General features: G+C 35.6%; 2 protein-coding genes across 3 annotated transcripts in view; both read right to left on the reverse strand.

Annotated features, from left to right (window-relative positions):
- Positions 1-7,730, reverse strand: part of tmem94 (transmembrane protein 94) — a 38,597-nt gene extending 30,867 nt beyond the window's left edge. For both annotated transcript variants that reach the window (XM_022670352.2, XM_022670351.2), the window contains exons 1-2: positions 7,606-7,730; positions 3,636-3,957 (exon numbers count right to left, since the gene is read on the reverse strand). In XM_022670352.2, the coding sequence (XP_022526073.2) occupies positions 3,636-3,659 (24 nt within the window). In that variant the 5' untranslated portion in view covers positions 3,660-3,957; positions 7,606-7,730. The remainder of the gene's footprint in view (positions 1-3,635; positions 3,958-7,605) is intronic.
- A 1,757-nt stretch (positions 7,731-9,487) lies between these two features.
- The window catches only part of myo15b (myosin XVB), a 65,005-nt gene continuing 53,429 nt past the window's right edge, over positions 9,488-21,063 (reverse strand). The window contains exons 56-66 of the mRNA XM_022670899.2: positions 19,213-19,289; positions 18,985-19,115; positions 17,080-17,174; positions 16,846-16,923; positions 16,616-16,712; positions 14,262-14,410; positions 12,680-12,801; positions 12,423-12,550; positions 10,887-11,020; positions 10,656-10,793; positions 9,488-10,020 (exon numbers count right to left, since the gene is read on the reverse strand). Coding sequence (XP_022526620.2) covers positions 9,934-10,020; positions 10,656-10,793; positions 10,887-11,020; positions 12,423-12,550; positions 12,680-12,801; positions 14,262-14,410; positions 16,616-16,712; positions 16,846-16,923; positions 17,080-17,174; positions 18,985-19,115; positions 19,213-19,289 — 1,236 coding nt within the window. The 3' untranslated portion in view covers positions 9,488-9,933. The remainder of the gene's footprint in view (positions 10,021-10,655; positions 10,794-10,886; positions 11,021-12,422; positions 12,551-12,679; positions 12,802-14,261; positions 14,411-16,615; positions 16,713-16,845; positions 16,924-17,079; positions 17,175-18,984; positions 19,116-19,212; positions 19,290-21,063) is intronic.

Genomic DNA, 21,063 nt, shown 5'->3' on the forward strand with positions numbered 1-21,063 from the left:
GGGTGGGTCAGAACAGGGTGGTGGACAAAGTGGGGGCTGCTGGATAATGTATGCTGCTGTTTCAGCATCCAGCCGGTCAGTCCGGCCACCATGGCTTTACCCCAGCGCATTCAGCCTCTCCGCTCTAGTGCTGCTTGCCAGAGAAATGCACTGCATGCCAAATGCACTGCATGCTACTTATCACAGACAGACTGTGGAAGCCCCTCTTTTACATTTAAAAAAAGGAATAGTTCATTTCTATCGAAAGGCCTGGATCTACAGCTCAGATTTATTTTTATGTCTAAAAATATTAACATATTAATGAGAACATTAAATATAACAAACTGTTAACAAAAAGGGTATTTTTATTTTTTTATTCCATGTTTCATTAGAAGGTCCCTTTAACCCATAAGAGCCAATCTGAACAGTGATACCAAACTTAAAATCAGTTTAATTAATTGGAAAAGCTCATTCAAGCCTTTTTTTTTCTTATTGTGATTAAGAACAAGCATGACTTACCATACATATTTCAAGGATAAATACCTGATGTAACATTGAAAAATTAAAAAATATTTTGTATTTTAAAGGGAAACTGGGTATGATCTTCTTTATTATTCAGAATGGGTAGAATAGCATCCCTCTCATGCCTGAAACTTCTGTGTAGCATTTGCAATCAATGCTCGACAGAACAATGTAGTTCTAACAGTACTACAAGGACTACACATACTGGCCATTAGAGAAGTAAATACAGAAAAGGCTGGTTCAATTCTTCAACTACTGAAGAATTATGGCAGCGGCTGTAAAGAGACCAAAGAGAAAGTAATCAAGTTAAGGACTGGACTGAAGAATGTGTAAAACTAAGGCATCGTGTGGAAGAAACAAAGTAAAGACACTGAACATCACTAACCAGATACCACTCTCTAGAGCACAAACCAGCAAATAGTGCAATCCACATTTAACCAACAGTCAGAAAGTAAAGAAACAGCAAATAATTAACACCATCCTATCTGTGGAAGACTAGGGTTCTATTTGTGAACCAGGAAAACACACCTCTATACACCAATAAAAATCTTTGGTAAAGTCTCAGGTATCATATCTTGATGCGATGCTTTTAAACAAGAATAATTACTGTGTTAAAAGAGGCTGGCACAGATGGACTGCAAGAGGGAGAAAGGGCAAAAGTAAAGCTCAGACAGGCCAGCAAAGCCTGCCCCAACCCCTCCATTTAGCAGGCATTCATGTATTCCAGCAAACACAGCACTTTTCAATTTCAGCGGCAGCGATGGGGGCTGGAAAGAGAGAGATTGATAGAAAGCATCCTCAGTGACCCTCCTGCCCCAGACACTGAGCCTACAGCTGCCAGTAGCACCAGGGCTCTGCTCCATCCACTCTCACAGCACAGAAATCGATAGCAGCATGGAGGAGTGACCTGCAGAGGACTTCAGTAACGAGCTGAGACACACACAACTGTATCAGGATCTCAAGGACAAAGTCACAACAGCAATGAGCTACACACACAATTATACAACCTGAACTGCTCACGCTGCAGCAGCAATGGCCAAATCACATCACATTTTTTTATTAAAAAAAGAAGAAGAAAAGAACACATTACTGATACAAATATACTTTAAATGTCTAAATAAAAGGTCATTTCCACAATTGATTTTTATACTGCAGGCTTATATGCAACAGAAACTATACTGTTCAACAAAGTGCAAAGTTTACTTAACCTCTACGACTTCCACCTTCAGACACAAATAGGCAATCCCTCTGAATCCATGTGAAGTGTTAATTATTTAAGCACACAGACAAAACAGATAGAACCATAAACAGGAGAAAATGTTAGCTCAGAGCTCTGTGGAGAATCTGCCTCCTCTCACTCAAACTTTCACATCTTGACCCAGTTATGAAATATGAGCCTCCGCTTCAACCAAAAGGTCCGACAGACCTTTAGAACCTCAGCAGCAGTCAACACACCCAGTGAAGCCATATCAGAACATTATGACCACCTCTTTGCTTCTACACGCAGATTATTGTCCTGTTTCTCTGCATACTTTACTATCCTCCTTTCAGACCATCTATTATTATTATTATTATTATTAATTGGGAGGTGAGGCATTCTTAGCACTGTACTGATCAACATTGGTATGGTGGTGGTGTATAAGGTGTTAGTGTGTGTTGTGCTGGTACAAGTGGATCAAATGCAGCAGTGCTGCTGGGGTTTTCTAGTTAATGGAAAGTCTCACTGAGGTGTTTAAAAACTTCAGCAGCACTGCTGACATTTGTCAACAGTATTCCTCAAGGTATTTCTCAACAGTATCCATTCCTCAACAGTATTCCTCAAAAGTATTCATTCCTCAACAGTATTCCTCAAAAGTATTCATTCCTCAATATATTCCTGAACAGTATTCATTCCTCAACAGTATTCCTCAAAAGTATTCATTCCTCAATATATTCCTGAACAGTATTCATTCCTCAACAGTATTCCTTAACAGTATTAATTCCTCAATATATTCCTCAACAGTATTCATTCCTCAACAGTATTCATTCCTCAAAGTATTCAACAGTATTTATTCCTCACCAGTATTCATCTGTAAGTAAGTATATAAGTATACTGCATCTTATTTACCAAACTAATGTTAATAAATCCAACAAGAACTACAAAATAACAAGTCAATGTAAAAGCAGAAGTGCTGTGTTGGACAGGACACTTAAGTAATCTATGTATACAGACAGCATATTAAAGGTCATATGGTATGAATGAATAATTGTATCTAAACTTATAACTTTGTCATTGATATGCCCCTCTGTGTCTTCTAAGGTTTCTATAATTTGATATTTCATTTGAATGATCATAACCAGCCATCTGTGACCATTCTACCAGAGTAAATGAGACCATAGGGGAAGGGACTTCAGCTATGAACACCATATAGTCAAATGGCTGGGAAAAGTAACCTAGGTAAAATATCGGGTCTTTTTACAAGAACATGAAAAAATAAAAAGAATCCATGGGATGATGGGTACAAACATTCCCATTAAAGGGTTATTTGGCATTTATATAACTATGGCTGCACAATTAATTGTTTGAGCATCTTTCTCACAATGTATATATGTGCAATAGCCACAACCATCACGCAAATGCAATATCATGTCAATTTACGTAATGTGCCAAATAAATTAATTCCATCTTCCTGATAGATACAAAAAGGAAAATTTAAATGTGCCTCATTTTCGATTATTTATATACCAGAGGCTGGTAATGTTTGCTGTACAATACATATTTTACTTCCTATTTCCTATTTTTAATATTGCAATATATAAAGCAGAAGTCTTTTTCTTCCAGTCTTGTGCAGCCCTACCTCACATACTTTTTACAGTGCATGAAATGAAGCTTGACTGTGTACCTGGGGATGCTGAAAAATATAGCCTGCTAACAGCTAATTAGCCAAAACTACATAAACATACCAACAGATATCAGTTGGGGGTGTGTGGCAAAACAGTCCTCCAAAGCCACCAGCACCAGAAGATATACAGAAATATGAAAATGGCCTATTAAAGCTCTGTGCAATTAATGCAAAAATATTTTGAGCTTGACCTCAAAACCTCAAAAAAATTCTTATTATCTTTAAGCATCTAGAAAACACTAAGCAACTCACCTGCTTTTTATCTTGCAGTTCCATGGCAGCACCTGCCCCTCACCATGCTCTGAGCGGAGGCGCAGCGCTGGTTGTCACTGGAGACTCCCGTGCTGACGCGGGCCCTGGTGGCAGAGGATAGCGAGCGCGTCCCCCGGCCCCCAGACGCCAATCCTGCGAGTACTGCCAGTGTGAGACGAGCCTCAGCACCCAGACTCTGAGCGATAGTTAGCATGTAGCAAGAGCTGCTCACGGTTTCAGTCACTGCAAACAGGCTGATTCCACTTCTGTTCCTGATGGATGATCAGTCTGGGTCTGACTTTTATAGGACAATATTATTAATCTGTAAAAGAAAAAAAAAGAAAAGAAAAAAAAAACAGAATGACAATTGATTAGTTTACGTGAATTAGACAAACTTTACACCTCATAATCTAAATACAGAGCCAATCTCCAATATAAAGAGGCAAAATTAAGTCAAATAAGGACTGTGATACACAATATTGCCTATTATTTTTACTTAGTGAACAGAACCCATTACATGCATAAAAGACTATGCCAATAAAATGTAAAGTTGTTTATATTCCAATTTTAATGTCTAAATATTCATTATTAAAGTTTACTGCTCTCCAAATTTCAGGTGTACCTGCATTATTATGCAATTATATTGTATTATATTAATGTATCAGTGGTATGAATAGTTCTAAAATGATAAGATAACTGTTTATTGCAATTATTTCTGGGACAATATACTGTTTAAAAAAAGGAGGGGGGGGGGGGATTACCGTGACAGGCCATGAAACACTTAATATCCTCACTGTTCTATGAAAAACAAGTATCTCAAAACAGCAAACTTACGAGAGAGAGATACATTTTCATTGGAAGTCAATAAACTGTATAAACAGTTTATTTCAGGTACTTTTGGAGAAATTCTATTGGTCCATACATCATGAAATTTTAACACAGTATGAGGAAATAATGTAGGAATCTAAAAATAGACAAAAATTGAGAAAAAAGCAGCAATGTTAATTATTGCTGGTACTTTACAAGCAAGCACTGCACTTATACTCATCTAGCAACCACCTTCTGTCTATTTGGAAGATTAAACAACAATGCCGAATAGAGGTGGGCGATATGGCCCTAAAATAATATCACAATTTCTTATGGTATTTTCGCGATAACGATATTCTTGGCGATATGACAAAACACTTAAAAAAAAAAAATACACTATACACTGCAAGAAAATAAAAATAAAAATTGTATTATTACGTACAATTTAATACTGCACACCCCTAAGTAAGGTATTAAAAAATACAAGAATTTTATCAGACTTGTAACAGAAGTCAATGATCCAGAATGTCATGATGCTAAAAGTAATGCACACCAAATATCTCTATATATACAGGATTATAGTAAAATAAATGATACTGGACAGATATAATCTCTAGTAGATATATAATGGGAAATGGGATGGGTGATATGGCACGATATTTTAGGATATAATATTGTTCACGATATTTATAAAAATTGACGATACTATCGTGTACGATACGATATGGCACACCCCTAATGCTGAAACAACCCAATCCAGCATAGTACAAAGGTCTCCAATGTCTTATTCCAAAACTAAACATGACAACAGCATTAAATCACAAGAACAGAAGAACAGAATCAAAACAGCCAGCAGAAATGTCCCTTGTCATGTTTGTTTAGTCTGCTGTAGACATCACAATATTATTCTTAAAGTCACTGAGTGCAAAAGAAACAGACAATGGTCAGTTTTTATCTAAATAAGTTTTTACTATAAATAAATATAAGAAAAAATATCTGATAATTTCCCCTGCCCCTATCATTATACGATTCCTGCTCATACAGAAGTCCAGCTAATAATGCTGTATTCATAACCTACTCTCTGTGGAAAGAATCACCGTTTCTAATCCTTTGGATTAAATACAGTCTCTGCAGATTCACCAGCCTTGTGCAACATCAGCCAGAGAAAGTTTAATCTCTTAGAGTCTCACGATTAACCTGTCAGGACTTGACAACAGTCCAGGTGGCTCAGACAGACTGTAGCCAGCAAGACTGCAAGTTACAGCATGTCTACTACTACTACACTGAGCTGACTTTCTGACTATAGGTAGCAGACATATATAAAATACCAGAGACTCAGATTTGAAAAGTACTTTAAGTGCTCCTTAAAAAAAGTGACCTGAGTAAAAGTTGAAGAATTCTTTGAGCTCCACACTTACCACAAGTACTAAAGTATTCAACATTTTCTGTACTTAAGTATTGCAAGTAGTACAGCTCAAGTAGAAGTACAGTACTGTGTTGTTTAGTTATTACAGAAAGCTCTGGCTTTAGTGATAATGTGGGTTTGGAATGATTCCTAATATTTTTATAATTGTAACGGGTAACAATGCAGCATGTAAACAATGTAAGTAAAAGTTGAAGTTTATTAATATAACTTCAAGGGAAATCTGTCAATTTTTTTAAGACTTATCAAATTATCAAAACCTTGATTTCAGTTTTTAGTATTTCAGTATCCAAATCCTAATCCTATATTTTAGTAATAACAATTTGACTATGCTTTTTTTCAGTTGAACGTAAATAGTGTTAAAGAGCTTATTAAGTAGCAGAATTTATTACGGATAATTAACTTTAATTTAAGTAACAAGTAGTCATGCAACGAGGAAAAAGAAATCATGTATAGCAGACTTTATTATGGATAATTTACTTTAATTAAATTTTAGTAACTAGAAACTGGTCATGCATTTAGAAAAAAGAAATCCTGTATAGCAGAATTTATTATGGATAATTTACTTTAATTTAATTTTAGTAAGAAGTAATCGTGCAATGAGGAAAAAGAAATCCTCTATAGCAGAATTTTTACGGGTAATTTACTTATATTTAATTTAAGTAACAAGTAGTCATGCAATGAGGAAAATAAATTCTGTTTAGCATAATTTATTATGGATAATTTAATTTGATTTAATTTTAGCAACTAGTAACTAGGGGTGGATGATATGGCTCTAAAATAATATCACGATATTTCAGGGTATTTTTGCGATAACGATAAACTTGGCGATATAGGAAAACTAAAATAATTCATTAATTTCAGGAATATAGTATAATAGTATAACAGTATAATCATAATGTGGTAAAATAAATAATATAGCATAAAATAATATAAAGCAAAAAAATATTGCAGAATATTTAGTGCATGCATATAAACTGCAAACTAAAACTATTATACAATAAATACACTTAAAGCTGCATAGTAAATAATAGACTACTTTTAAGACAGAACATCTCTATTATCACGATATGGATTTTTAATATCACGATATTTCTGGGTCACGATATATTGTACAGGATATAATATTGCCCACCCCTACTAGTAACTAGTCATGCAATTAGAAAAAAGAAATCCTGTAAGGCAGAATTTATTACAGACAATTTACTTTACTTTAATTTAAGTAACAAGTAGTCGTACAATCAGGAAAAAGAAATCCTGTATAGCAGAATTTATACAGATAATTTACTTACATTTAATTTAAGTTACGAGTAGTGGTGCAATGAGGAAAAATAAATTCTGTAAATTATAGAATAAAAAAGATGCATGAAGCTGCATCGATAATCGTCTCATAATCGAATCACAGACCTCCAAATCGAATCGTAAGGTGCCTAGAGATTCCCAGCCCTGTAGGTGACTCACAGCAAAGGCTGTTAAACAGTTAAACAGTTAAACAGCTCGTAAATAAAGCTGTGTTTATACTGTACACTCCCCTGGCTTAAAGGTAACGTTAACTAACCCGCACAGTGATCGTGTCACTTGTCGCTGGGCGGTTTTGTCGTTCCCAGCTAAGCTAAGCTATTAGCTTTTAGCTGCTGCTCAGCTACAGGGCTGAACTGACGCCGCACTGCCTCCTCACGATTATCCACCAATAACAACCGGTTAAAGCCACAAATCCAAATAACGCGCAGGTTAACTTACGGAAAGGACTCAGATCATCATTTATGAACACTCCCGTCATCTGTCAGCAGCGGCGTCCCCGCTAAACTACCGCCAGATTTCCTTCTGCACAACCTCTGGATTCACTCCCTGCTGACGGCCATGTTAGCTAGTAGTAGTGAACGAATCTCTTGCGAATCGGTTCATTTGAACGGTTCTTTTTCGTGAACTAGCTGAACCGATTCACAATTTTCATTTGTTTATTTTTTTTTACGCACAATAAAATAACATAGAGAGTATATGGATCCAAAAAATAAACAAAAAGTGCAGAAAAAGTACAAAACTTGTATTTGGCACCGTTTTTTATTGAATTTATAGCCCATATATTTTGGAGTTAAAGAAAAAGAGAACGAACAAATAGATACTACTACTAGCTTTATTAATAATAATCATAATAATAATAATAATAGTGAAAAAAGCAGCCCAACTGTATCTAAACAACATCTTCTAAAAATGCGCTAATAGCAAATAAAGCAAACCAAAAAAAATAAAATAAATAATTAATTAAATCGGGTTTTTTTTTTTTTTTGGTTGTGTTACATCTTTTAATGCAAATAATGAAAAATCAGACCTTAAACACCTTTATGTATTTCGATTAATGTTGAATGTTTTTTGGATAAATGTTTTTAGGAGAAATATCCTCACCTCAAAATAATAATAATGATTTATTCTAAAAGAATAGAATTTAAACAATATCACACTGAATCAGTTCATTCAAAATTGTTTTAATGTGCTAATGTTTGTTACCTGGTTAGTCATTGAAAATATAACTTGTATTGTATTGTATATTGTATTTTACTGTAGCCAGGGCAACTATGCAAATAAAAGGCGTGTATATCAGCCAGAGTCAGCAAATCATAAAGTATTATAATCTGAATTCATCTTATCATACATATATTTAATTTCAACAGCTCAGCAGCTTTATAGTTACTTGCAAATTTTACGAGTATATATGTTCAGTTTTGCATGTTTGGTGCGATATATTTGCCCAAATTGCTAAATTTATCTGTATATTGTATGATAAAGTCATAATCTCAGAATCAGACGATCCAAACAAAGAGTCGGTTCATCAGATTGAATCTAAGCACTCGTCGCTTTCTTGAAGATTCGTAAAGGGCGTGGCTTGTTTTGCCGGTGAGCTGTTACAGGAACGCTATTGGTGCAGGATCTTTGGAGGGGCGGGTTCTGAAGGGTGTTCTCTCACGTGATTGGTCCATATGAGGGCGGCGGGTATTTAGCTGGGCTCAGGTGCAGTTGAGGGTCACTGGTGTACGGGCTGCTTCACAACAGTGTAATACTGAGCTATAGATCACAGACTCTGCCTAGCATGTGGATCCACATGATCTACAGCACTTTACAGATCTATGGCCTTCAAAAAATCCCCAAAATTACAAAATTTACATTTTGATTTACTGTAATGAAAGTGATATTTTACATTGACAGGGTGGGTAAGGTCTATGTAACATTTATCAGCTCAATTTTAAAATAGAAAAATGGAGGGTTGAATATTGAAATTTTACACTGATTTTTCTATTTTAAAATTGAGCTCATGAATTTACCTAGTCAGTGTAACGCTTATCAATTTAATTGTCTGCCATATTAAGGCTAAATTTGAAAACAGAAAATTGAGGGTAAAACATGTTTATTTTTTAATTCTTACAATTTGGTATAGTATAGAAGAAATTCGTTTTCATCTATTACACAAATGATATAAAATATAAAAAATATGTCTGTTAACTCAGTCATTGCTTTATAGCCTTTTTGCGATTAATTCAAGCACAAAAATGTATAATAAATATTTTGCACAGGTTTACACAAGTTAACAGGAACCCAAGTCAAACACTGAACACTACAGCACTCAGTCTGCAGCTGGAAAATCATTTTATTGAAAATACATCTTGATGGTTTTCAGAGACATACTTAAAATAATTTTTTAACATTTCTGAAAGATTTCTTTGACTGTACACAAATTATTGATTTTCTGTAATTAAAATAATATGCAATATGCAAATAATAAAGAACAAACACATATATATTAAAATAAATCTGATACAATACAATCTCAGCATCTCAGTTCTAAAATAATTTAATTATTATATAAAGGAAGGTCTGATTACTAAGCAGAGAAAGACTGGTTGATTTTGAACGGCTACCTTCATAAATAGTTTTTTTATTTATGTCTAATCACTAATCTTATAACGAATATCAGTATAATATAATAACTACTGATCTGTCAGTAAGTGAATATTAGATAAGGCAGTGTGGTAAAGTACAGAACTGGGATTACACAGGTGTTGGGCTACTGTGGGGTTACTGGGGGGTTCCTGTCCGGCTGGGTGCGGGTGCGCCGGCCAGCACTTCCATGAATACAGCAATGACGTGGCACAGCTCTTTTGCCTGGAGGGGGCAGAAAACAAAATCTTAACACAAATGAAATTGATTTTATTTTCTCACAATATTATCCAAAGTTTTAGGATTATATAAAAGCAGCAAGAGATGTACTCTGGAGTACTGGCTTCCTATACAGGTTTTGGTTGTATTACATCTTTTATTGTTGATGAAGGAAAAACATTTAAATCTTTTAAACCACTTTTATTTAACATAAATCAACATAATGCCCAATGATATTGAATCAACGTTCATTTAAAGGTTTTGAATGGTCGAAGCACATCTCCTCTCAGCATTAGCGAGTAGTATCACAGTGCACTCGCAGGAAAGCGCTGCGACTTGGTTTTGATACATCAGCTCACAGACGCCTTGTGCTGATCTACATCACCCTAGGAGTGATGAGGTGAAAGAGTGCCATCTGCCCACCCAGAGAGAGCAAGGCAAACTGTGCTCTCTCGGAGCTCTGGCAGCTGATGGCAAGCTGCATGATTGGGATGAGAACCAGCGATTTCCTGATTATAGAGGCAGCGCTCTGGACTACCCAGAGCTCCTAATGAGTCACATTTACCTGCTATGTAAATGTAACCTAGGTGTGTTTGAGCAGTTAAATCAGCTTCCCCACCCCTGTTCTACAGATGTCGTACCTGTTTCAGATAAATGGTGATGATTTTGGGTCGAGACGGATCACCGACGTTGATCTCCACTGCTGGCACTTTCTCCTTCTTGGGATGGACAGAGCGCAGGGTCTGCACCTCCTCTACTGGGATTGTTAATGATGCCGCCTGCAGATTAACATGCACAGTGATGAGTGATGGTTCTGTATGTCAGCTCTATAATCATAAAACATTTTTTATATCAGATTATGAGTGTTGTACCTGGGTATTTGGGTGAACGATGCTGATAGTCTGGAAGTTTACGACCACCAAGCAGGGAGATGGGCAACTGGGATGACTGACTTTCTGAGCCGTGAATATGCTGGAGCCAAACAGGGGCAGTGAACTTATATTCTCTGAAATAAAAAAAAAGTTTAATACCAGACGTAAATAACAAATAAAAGCAACATTGAAAAAAAAGTAATTCATTCAAATTCTGCTTACATTTCTATTAATTAAAAGTGCTTTAACTGAATAAAAATTAGACCCACACTGAGTCAAACTAAAACACCTAACCAAATCTATTTATTACTTGATTTTAAACATTAATTTTATAAAAAGATTTACACACCGATTTCATACTTTTATACACTTATTTTACTCATGCTAACTAACCTGCCTTTAACCAGAGATACCTAATATCTTTCAACAAAGCAAAGCAAAAACTTCATTATAAACTATTCAGTTTATAATTTTTGTCTTTATATCAGACATTATTAAAATTTTAAGCCTTAATTATCTGTATTGGAAAAATCACAAGGCTCTCAATTTTTAATAATCAGTTAAATATATCAGCAACAATGCTCTTCATGAATATTGATATTTGAGGTAAAATAAATCATAAAATAAATAATATTAAAAAATATCGTGAACAGTACATGTTTTCTTTTAATAAAATTTAAGCAGCAAAAAAGCATGAAATGTTTAATTTATTATAAATGTTATATTGTACACCCCTAGGGTCTTCTCCTGATCAAATAGATATTTTTTTTATAATGCAAAACCCCTTGTACAGGCTTAAAATGTATATATACATACTTCAAAATATTTTAAAATAACTTTTAAAGAACCTTGAAAAAGGCTTACACAACTTACTGTAGGTGACCCTAAGTGGAAGATTTCAGCATTAGTAATACATTTTTAAAATCTATTTTAATACTTATTTTTCCATGCAAGCCAATAAACATTTATGAACCTTTAAATTTAAAGTACCACAACAATATGACCACCATGTGAATATGATGGTTGTTTCTTTCTGAATCAGTTTCTCTGATTTTGCTATTCATAGGTTTGAGTTTGAGTATGTTTGAGTAAAATTAACATTGTTAATACAGAGCTTTCAGACCTCAAATAATGAAAAATAAAAAATAAAAAAAAAGTTCACATTCAGAAATCAATATGTGGGGGAATAACCCTGGTTTTTAATCACAGTTTTCATGCATCTTGGCATGTTCTCCTCCACCAGTCTTACACACTGCTTTTGGATAACTTTATGCCACTCCTGGTGCAAAATATAAAAATTTAAAAATATTGAGATCATCCAACTTCCTCTCGATTATATTCCAGAGGCTTTCAGTTTGGTATAATCAAAGAAACTCATCATTTTAAGTGGTCTATTTTTTTTTTTCAGAGTTGACCTCAATATTACCCATTGTGTTGAATCAAGTATATTATCATTATATTATATATTATATATATATTTTATGCTATATTATGGCTATCCCAGGCCAAGCTGTTTCACTGCAGTCTGTTACTCACTGAGAAATTGAACTTTGGCTTCCAAAGAGCTGAGAGCTGGAGTGACGGACAGCTGTCTCAGTGTAGCACTGTGCAGTTCATTAAGAGTCAGTCCATTCAGACTGGGAACATACTCCTTCATCCCTTGCCTAAATAGATCAAAACATCATGAGAGAAAATGGTCACAAAATTACTTTCAGACACAATACTGACAAGTTTAAGAAACTGAACGAGTTTGAAACTTATTGATATGTAAAAATCCTTGAAATAAATATTACATAGTGGGTTGCTGAGTCAAGCCCAGAGCAATGTGCTGAAGTGCAGCCAACTCTGCCACCCTCTGCTGAGCTGCGGAACTGTTGCTAGGCAGGAGCTTTCCATCCAGATAGTCAGCCAGAGCCTGAAGGACATACACAAGCTCAGAGTCCATTCTGACTGTACACTGAGAAGAATTAGAGTTTGGTGAAGATGGACTAAAAAATATTTTAGGGTGTTTTCACACTTGAAAGTCTAGGCCAGAGTTCAAACCGAGGTTTATGTGTTTGTTAAATTATATATTTGACATGAGCCAAGATGCTCTTTGCTATCTTACACCCAGTCAACACTCTATTTTCACACTTTGTGCCTGCATTGTTAAAATATCATCAGAGTTTAGGAATAAATCTACACTGATGGGTGTGGTGGTCTGGAAGTGAGTGGTGGTGGTGATAAAAAACACAGGAGCTCCACTGACTGAAATAAATTTAGACAACAGTCAGTCGTCAGAGTTCATTCCTACAGGGCGCAAACCTGACTTTTAACTCAGAATAATACACAGAATAACAAATAAAATAACATTACTGTTCCCTTAAATGAGCTGCTGGTGTATCTTCACAGCGTGAACGTGCAGGTTAGTATTCCTCTGCTGAGACGCACAAAGTTTTCACTCTGCAAAAAAACTGCACCATGGTATGGGCAAAAAAAAATCCTGTTCATATTTTGCACCATGGTCTTGGAATAAACTTCAAAGCAAATTACAGCTTAATGAGTTGGTTTCCTTAAAGCAGCACTAGGTAGGATTTCCTTGATTTTTGATCTTTTTAAAGAAGTAAAATTACAGCTTGAAACTCACTGCAGCGCTGCATTGAGGTGTAATAGGAGGAATAGCGGTGCTCTCGTGTCTGTGCCGGAGCTCCTCTGAGCTTAAACCAGACTCTGTAAGTTTTTCGAGGCGGCCGCGACCAACGCTCGCGAGAACTGCGACCTGCTTTCCGACCTTTAGTTCTAACAGTTCTACATGGACTATTGGTTCAATCTTTACAAACTAACATACAGACACTCTGGCAGAAGCTGGAAAGAGACCGAATATGTCTGTGAAAGACAGAAAATGAGAAAGAGAAACTAATCCGCCTGAAACATTTACTACACTCTACAACTGTAGGGGAAGCTCACAAGCACAAAATCTCAATCCTACCTAGTGGAGCTTTAAGTGAGATTAAAACCTTGGTAAAGAGTTCTCTGATGGAAACATGCAAATGCTACTCGTAAATTTATTCTCCCTCTGTTTTGTTCTTTTATGTTGATTTATGTTTATTTTAATTGCGTTTGTGTAAACACTTTGTTGTAATTCTCTGTGACTGGACATGGTGTGCCGTCTTGGCCAGATCTCCCTCGAAAAAAAGAGATTTTGATCTCAATGGAATTTCCTGGTTAAATAAAGGGTTAAATAAATAAGGAGCTGGGCCACGGCCATCTCCTTTTTAATAGTTGGACCAAGTTTTGGATCTTTGGTCTGAACCGGACCAAACAAGGTACAGTAGGTGTGATAGAAGGTCTAAAATGCTACAAAAACACATTCTTTAAAAAAACAGCAAACAGTACCAGCTGGTAATGAAACTCCACATAGAGGTCATTGTCAAAGTGCAGGGGGTGCTGCCAGACGAGTCGATGGAAAGAGAGGATGATTGAGCCATCGTCAAGCAGGAAGTCAAACAGATACTCATTAGGGTGGATGGGACGCACTTCTCCACCTAAGAAAGAGGAGCAGAGGTATTCATGATGATTATTTTTTTCAGATTGTCTGTATTTCTGACTGCTGTATGGTCATTAAGAACAGAGAGTGACGTCAGAAAGCGTGTGGTTTACTTAGCATCACATCCCACATCGAGAACAATAAAATAATGATTATTTAATTATTGTAACAAAAGGGCTCATATAATACAAAACAATATTTTTCTTGGTAGACTGGAACAATGAGACTCCGGTACATGCAAGTGGCATGCTGTGAATAGGCCTGTCATGATAATTACATTACCCACTTATCCTACAATAAATGGACGTGACCTCAATCATATTTGATGACCTCAATCATATTTGTGGTATCTGCACCGTGCTAAATGCTAATCCACATTCCAATCTCTTCAGCCAGCTAACTGCCCACTGTGCCGATGATGCTGAGAGGACAGCAACACTTTCCACTTGGCTAAAATGCCAAAAGTCATGGGACTAACACTGCACTAATATTGTCATGTCTCATGAAAGCTACATTAAAGCTGCCTTGACCTGCAGTTGATGTGTGTGTGTTGAACAATTCAAGCCAGATCATCACCACCCACTGTCTCTACTGTCCACTGTGGGTGGTAATGCCTTCTATGGTGTATTCTCAGTACAAAATGACACTGTGGCTTGAGGAATGTTAGATGTCTGCCCATCTTTAGAAATGGAATGTCATATGATCCATCTATCAAACTACCAGTCTATCAGACCTGGTTCATAATTCCATAATTCACATGGCCATACTTCATAATATCGCTGTCCAATGAAAAATAAGTATCTCCAAAACAGGAAAGAGAAAAACCTTCTAAATTTCAATGCAAGTCAATGTAAAAATTTATTTCAGGTCATTTTGAAGTATTTCTATTAGTCTATTCATTTCAATATGTAAATTTGGCACAGTGTGAAGGACAGTTTGTCTGTTCAAATTATGTAGTAAACTAAAAAAAAAAAAAAAAAAAAAAAAACATAAAAATGGAGATGCATGTTTTTCATTGGAAAGAAACGATAATCCAATTACATACTTCTGGCTAGAGCAGGACAATATGGCCAAAATGTATATCTCAATATATTTCCTAACTTCAGTCCATACAATATTTATTCAATATTGATGTGAACAATAAAAAAATATATATTTTTTGGCTTTTAACTCAAAATGAGATTTTGTTCTTGTTTTGGTAGGTTTTCACAGTTTTATTATTGTCTAATTATCTTTTACAGTTTTATTTCTATTTTGTCTTATTGTTTTAATGTTTGTTTTTATGTTTTAGAATTATCTATGTACAGCACTTCAGCACTTCGGCTGTTGTTTTATATATTTATATATTTATATTTATAAATAAAGTTGAGTTGAGCTGAATAAAAAAGTCACTAAATACAGTATATTGCAAAGCAAAACCATGATAGATGTCTGTACCTACAAACTGAAAAAAATGCAATTTACAATTTACATAATGTGACCTGTATTAAACATCAGTCAGTGACAGCAGCTTTAAACAATGTGAACTGAAACAATGGAAAAAATCTTATCATTTTCTATTGCGAAATACAGTACCGGTCAAAAGTTTGAGCACACCTCTTCTGATTCAATGTGTTTTCTTTCTTTTTATGATTTTTACATTGTAAATTTAATATTGAAGACTACATTAAAGCTCTACAGGAGCACAGATGCAGAATTAATATTTAAATAAAAAGTGTTAAACAAACCAGTATATGTTTTATACTTCTTATAATTCTTATAATTCTTTACATTTAGCTTTGATGACAGATCTGCACATTCTTGGTATTTTAATCTCAGCATCTTGAAGGAAGGAGTTCCTGGAGGTGCTGAACAATAGTTGCTGCTTTTCCTTCATGCTGTAAAGCTTCAGCTCAAATAACCATCTCAGATCATCAGGTTTAGATCAGGGGATTAATGTGGAGAACAAACCTTTTTTTTACTGTTTACTATGTAATTCCATATGTGTCCTATAATTGTTTTCATGTATTTAATATCAATCTACAATGAAGAAAATAAATTAAATATAAAGAAATAAATCTAAACATTGAATAAGAAGGTATGTCCAAACTTTAGACTGGTACTGTATATTGATAATAAATTAGCAGCTCTACAGTTATGCGAAGTAATCCAGAAGAACAGATGAAGAGAAAACTAAGAACATTTGGGAATAAGGTCTGCTTACTCTTTCTCTGTGTGGCATAGATGGAAAATTCTTGCACCTCCGCTGGATTAATCACACCCATCTCTGAGCAAATGTCTGACACCACCTCCTGCGCCACCTGAATAAGCATGCACACACCCACACACATATAAAACACATGAACTGGATTCACCCATGCATCATCTCTGCTGTGATAGATGATTACTGGAGATATAAAGAGATATTCTGAGCTTTTTCTGATGTGCGCTTACACTGAAGCTGCGGACTTTACATGGGAAGTCCACTCCACCTGGGAGCACAATAGGTAGACGACGACTGTTACGCCCAGCCTGAACAGAAAAAGAGAGAAATAATTAATATGCTTACTTTTACAAAAGAATTTTGTTCTGCATTACTTACTGTTTTAGTTAAATACTGTAGTTAAATAAATACTTTATTAATTCATATTTGTTCTTTAGTTTAAGTTCAAAAACATTCGAACTTACCAAAAGTACTTGTATCTCTGTGTGGGAAGGAATATGTCTGCGTCCTCCGTAGGCCAGTGAGCGTTTTAGATTATCTTCACACACATGAGACAGCTCTAAAATCACCAAACACAAGTCAAACATTAAGAGACCACTTCAGTTTCTGAATCAGTTTCTCTGATTTTGCTATTTATAGGTATGTGTGAGTAAAATGAACATTGTTGTTTTATTCTATAAACTACAACAACATTTCTCCCAAATTCCAAATAAAAATTTTGTCATTTAGAGCATTTATTTGCAGAAAATGAGAAATGGATGAAATAACAAAAAAAGACGCAGAGCTTTCAGACCTCAAATAATTCAAAGAAAACAAGTTCATATTCATACCGCTTTAAGAGTTCAGAAATCAATATTTGGTGGAATAACCCTGTTTTTATAATCACAGTTTTCATTTATCTTGGCATGTTCTCCTCCACCAGTCTTACACACTGCTTTTGGATAACGTTATGGCTTTACTCCTGGTGCAGAAATTCAAGCAGTTCAGCTTGGTTTGATGGCTTGTGATCATCCATCTTCCTCTTGATTATATTCCAGAGGTTTTCAATTTGGTAAAATCAAAGATTTTTTTTCCATACACACACACTAATGCAACTGATGTATGATATGTGATTCTAGCCATTTAGAAACAACAACTGAATGTATACACAATCATCTTCACAAAAGTAGGTGCACCCAGAATAAATTAATCATGGGTGTGGTTTAGGCGTAATGTAAAATAAACGAATCAGTGTGTCAATTGACATTCCCTTTAAGAGCCAGGTGTGCTCTGACTTTGGCAGATTGCTATTTTAAGGGTGCAGTATAGCGATCTTAGAAATCTGACCTCCGTGTTCACACTGTGAAGGTGCGCGAGCAGGTAATTTATGAAAACAGCGTATTCTATTTTTAATTCTGCTGCATGGCCTTGTGTGCAGAGGTTACACACACACACACACACACACACACACACAAAAGAACAATTTGTTGGTTTTCCCTCTCTGTGGTTTGTGACCTCTTCTATTCACTGCCCCCAACAACAAACTAGGCATACTTTGCTTGCAAAAGATGCTACTAAAATAGCAGTACAAGAACAGTCAGAACAGAAAACAAGCACTACTGGATGACTTTGTATAGTCACTCAGGTACAGTGATAAGACCCATCTTTGCTTATATCAAATTCATGGCTGAGCAAGAAACTTAAATAATTGGCACGTCTCACAGTTTCAAACCTACCTGTAAGAGCCATTTCTTTGTTTTGGTTAGACTTGTATATTGAAGATGTGTATTTAATACTTTTGTTATACTATTTAACAGAAAATGTCAGATTGTGATGCAATCTGATTGGTATAAAAGCATGATGATGCAAAGATAACAGCAGAGGCTTTAAACCAGGAGCATCACAGTCATTCAACTCGCCATGTAACAGTAATTTTACTTTATTTACTTAGGAATTCATCTTTTGTTTTGTATTTTAATATGATCACAGTAAAGATAAAAAAACAAAGAAACGTTTTAAATTCAACACCTCTTATTTTTGATACAGAAACTTTGAGGTTCAAGGCTAGTGAGCAGCACGACGCACTCGCATTACCCACAAAATTTCGTTCATGTCAGTCAATGCCTTCTGTGTGCAACAATTTTTCTTGATGATGAGTCATAACTCGTTTAAATAATACAGCTCCTTTTGTTAGCCTTGAGTATGAATATGGCAAGGCATGTTTGATAGCAAAAAACTTGCTATTATATAAAGCTGTGTCATTTTAATAACCTTGAATGTGGAAACTACAGCTAGATTACTTGATAAATCCAGCTTAAACCAGATATGCAATAATAAATAGGACAAAAAAACTCTTGTGTGAGGTTGTGTGGTGAGAAGAAGTGCTGTACCTTGGTAGGGGTGGTTAGGATCCTGACCGCACCTCTGTAGATGATGCATAAGGTAGGGCAGTAAAGTGTTGGAAGATGGGAAGAAGCCTGTGAGCAGGTTCATCAGGCGCCAGCCTCGTGTACAGCTCTCTCTGCACAGACCCAGCACAACAGTGTTTACCCTGATTCACACATCTACAAAAGTCAGAAAGCTGTTATTAAAAGTTACCATAAACACACTTTACTCACCTGACTGGATTGTTTGTTGTCTGTTTGATGGTCTGGCAGTATATCTCATCTCTGAGGAACTCCTTCTCTTTTCCAAGCTGCATGAGAATATTTCACAAACAGAGAAAAACAGTTCAGTTTCTTAATATTCTCAATATTGTGCTCTTGCAGTTCAATTCTATTTAATTTATTCTGGCCAGTCTAAAAACAAGTGTGTTTATAAGGTAGATTCACTGCTTTCATAAGTGGCGATGGGTTGTGTGTATAAGTTAGCCAATGAGGCTTATGAAAGTTGGTGCTCCTGGTGTAAAATGGTTAACGGTTGGTTAATGGTTTTTGGATCTGGTTAGTATTAAACATTGCCCAAGGGCCATGAGCTAGGTTTGTGGTCACTGTGGACGAGGCACACGGACCAGTAAATAAGAGCTTGTGTTGAATATAGAAGGATTTGTCTGGTTCTCAGGTCTTCTGCTCTGTGAAATACAAACTAATTATTGTTCAACAAGGACTGATTATTATAGTCTAGATGGAAACAGGGGTCCACGAGCACATAGTGGATTTTTTTTCGCCACCTGTTTTTTCTTAATCTTTGAAGTGTCTATTTTAAGATTCTGACAGGTAACAGGATGAAATAATGTCCCATGACATTTATTTTTAACCCTTTAATGCATCTATGCTAATTCCGAACCGGAAAAAAAATATGAAGAAAATGGCATAGCTCCTTGAGTTAACAACATATACAGACAAATGAGCACACTTTTCCATACAATTCTGGGCCAAGGAATTTAACGGAATGGCTATTTTTAAGTTTTTTACACATTTTGACTTAATTTTGGGACAAAAATATTAAAAAATTGCAAAAAGTGTAAATTTGCCTGTATGTTTCCATATTACACTAAAATCTTGTGCATTAAATAAAAACATCTTGGGGTTTTTCTTAATCTTTGAAGTGTCTACTTTAAGATTATGACAAGTAACAGGTAATAATAATAATAATAATAATAATAATAATAATAATAAGTAACAAGTAACAGTAATTAGTACTTTTACAAATTTCATTTTCTCAGAATATAGGCAGGAAAAACCTAGACAGCTGGTCACACCATGCATCTTGGGTATCAGAATTATAGTTCATGTCCAATTTGTACAAGAATATATGTCTCTATCCCTATCTGCGATATTTGCTGCTAATTCTATATAGCACTAACTACTCTATATTCTCTACCTCAGCAACTGCTGTGATCATATATGACATATACTGTACGTGATGGCATGTTACAGATCTCTGCACCTTATCCTCACCACACATTTAGATAACATAAGATAGGGTAAGATAAGACACCTTTATAGTCATTACACAGTGTGCTTTAGACATATGACAAATAACATGAACTAAGATTATATAACTATAATACACAACTGCACAAATTTAGGAGACAGTGGATATATTAACATATCATTCGTGTCATTTACAGGAAAGGCAATGTTATATTTTTTAAAATAATTTTATTTCTTATTTTTCTGACATTTTCTCCCAATTTACACAACAAATTACCCAACCCACTCATTAGGTCTCCCCCCTATCACTAGTGATGCCCCAACGCCAGGGGGGTGAAGACTAGCACATGCCTCCTCCGACACATGTGATGTAATACTCAGACTTTTTAAAAGCTGCTGCTGATGCAGCATTGCCAAGTAGCATCACAGCTACTCGGAGGAAAGCGCAGCGACTTGGTTCTGATACATCAGCTCACAGACGCAGCCTTGTGCTGATCAACATCGCCTTTGGAGTGATAAGGGGAGAGAGAGTGCCATCTATCTACCCAGAGAGAGCAAGGCCAGTTGTGCTCCCTTAGGGCTCCGGCACCGTTG

The sequence above is a fragment of the Astyanax mexicanus genome, chromosome 15 (genome assembly GCF_023375975.1).
Source record: "Astyanax mexicanus isolate ESR-SI-001 chromosome 15, AstMex3_surface, whole genome shotgun sequence".
In the NCBI taxonomy this organism is placed as follows: Eukaryota; Metazoa; Chordata; class Actinopteri; order Characiformes; family Acestrorhamphidae; genus Astyanax; species Astyanax mexicanus.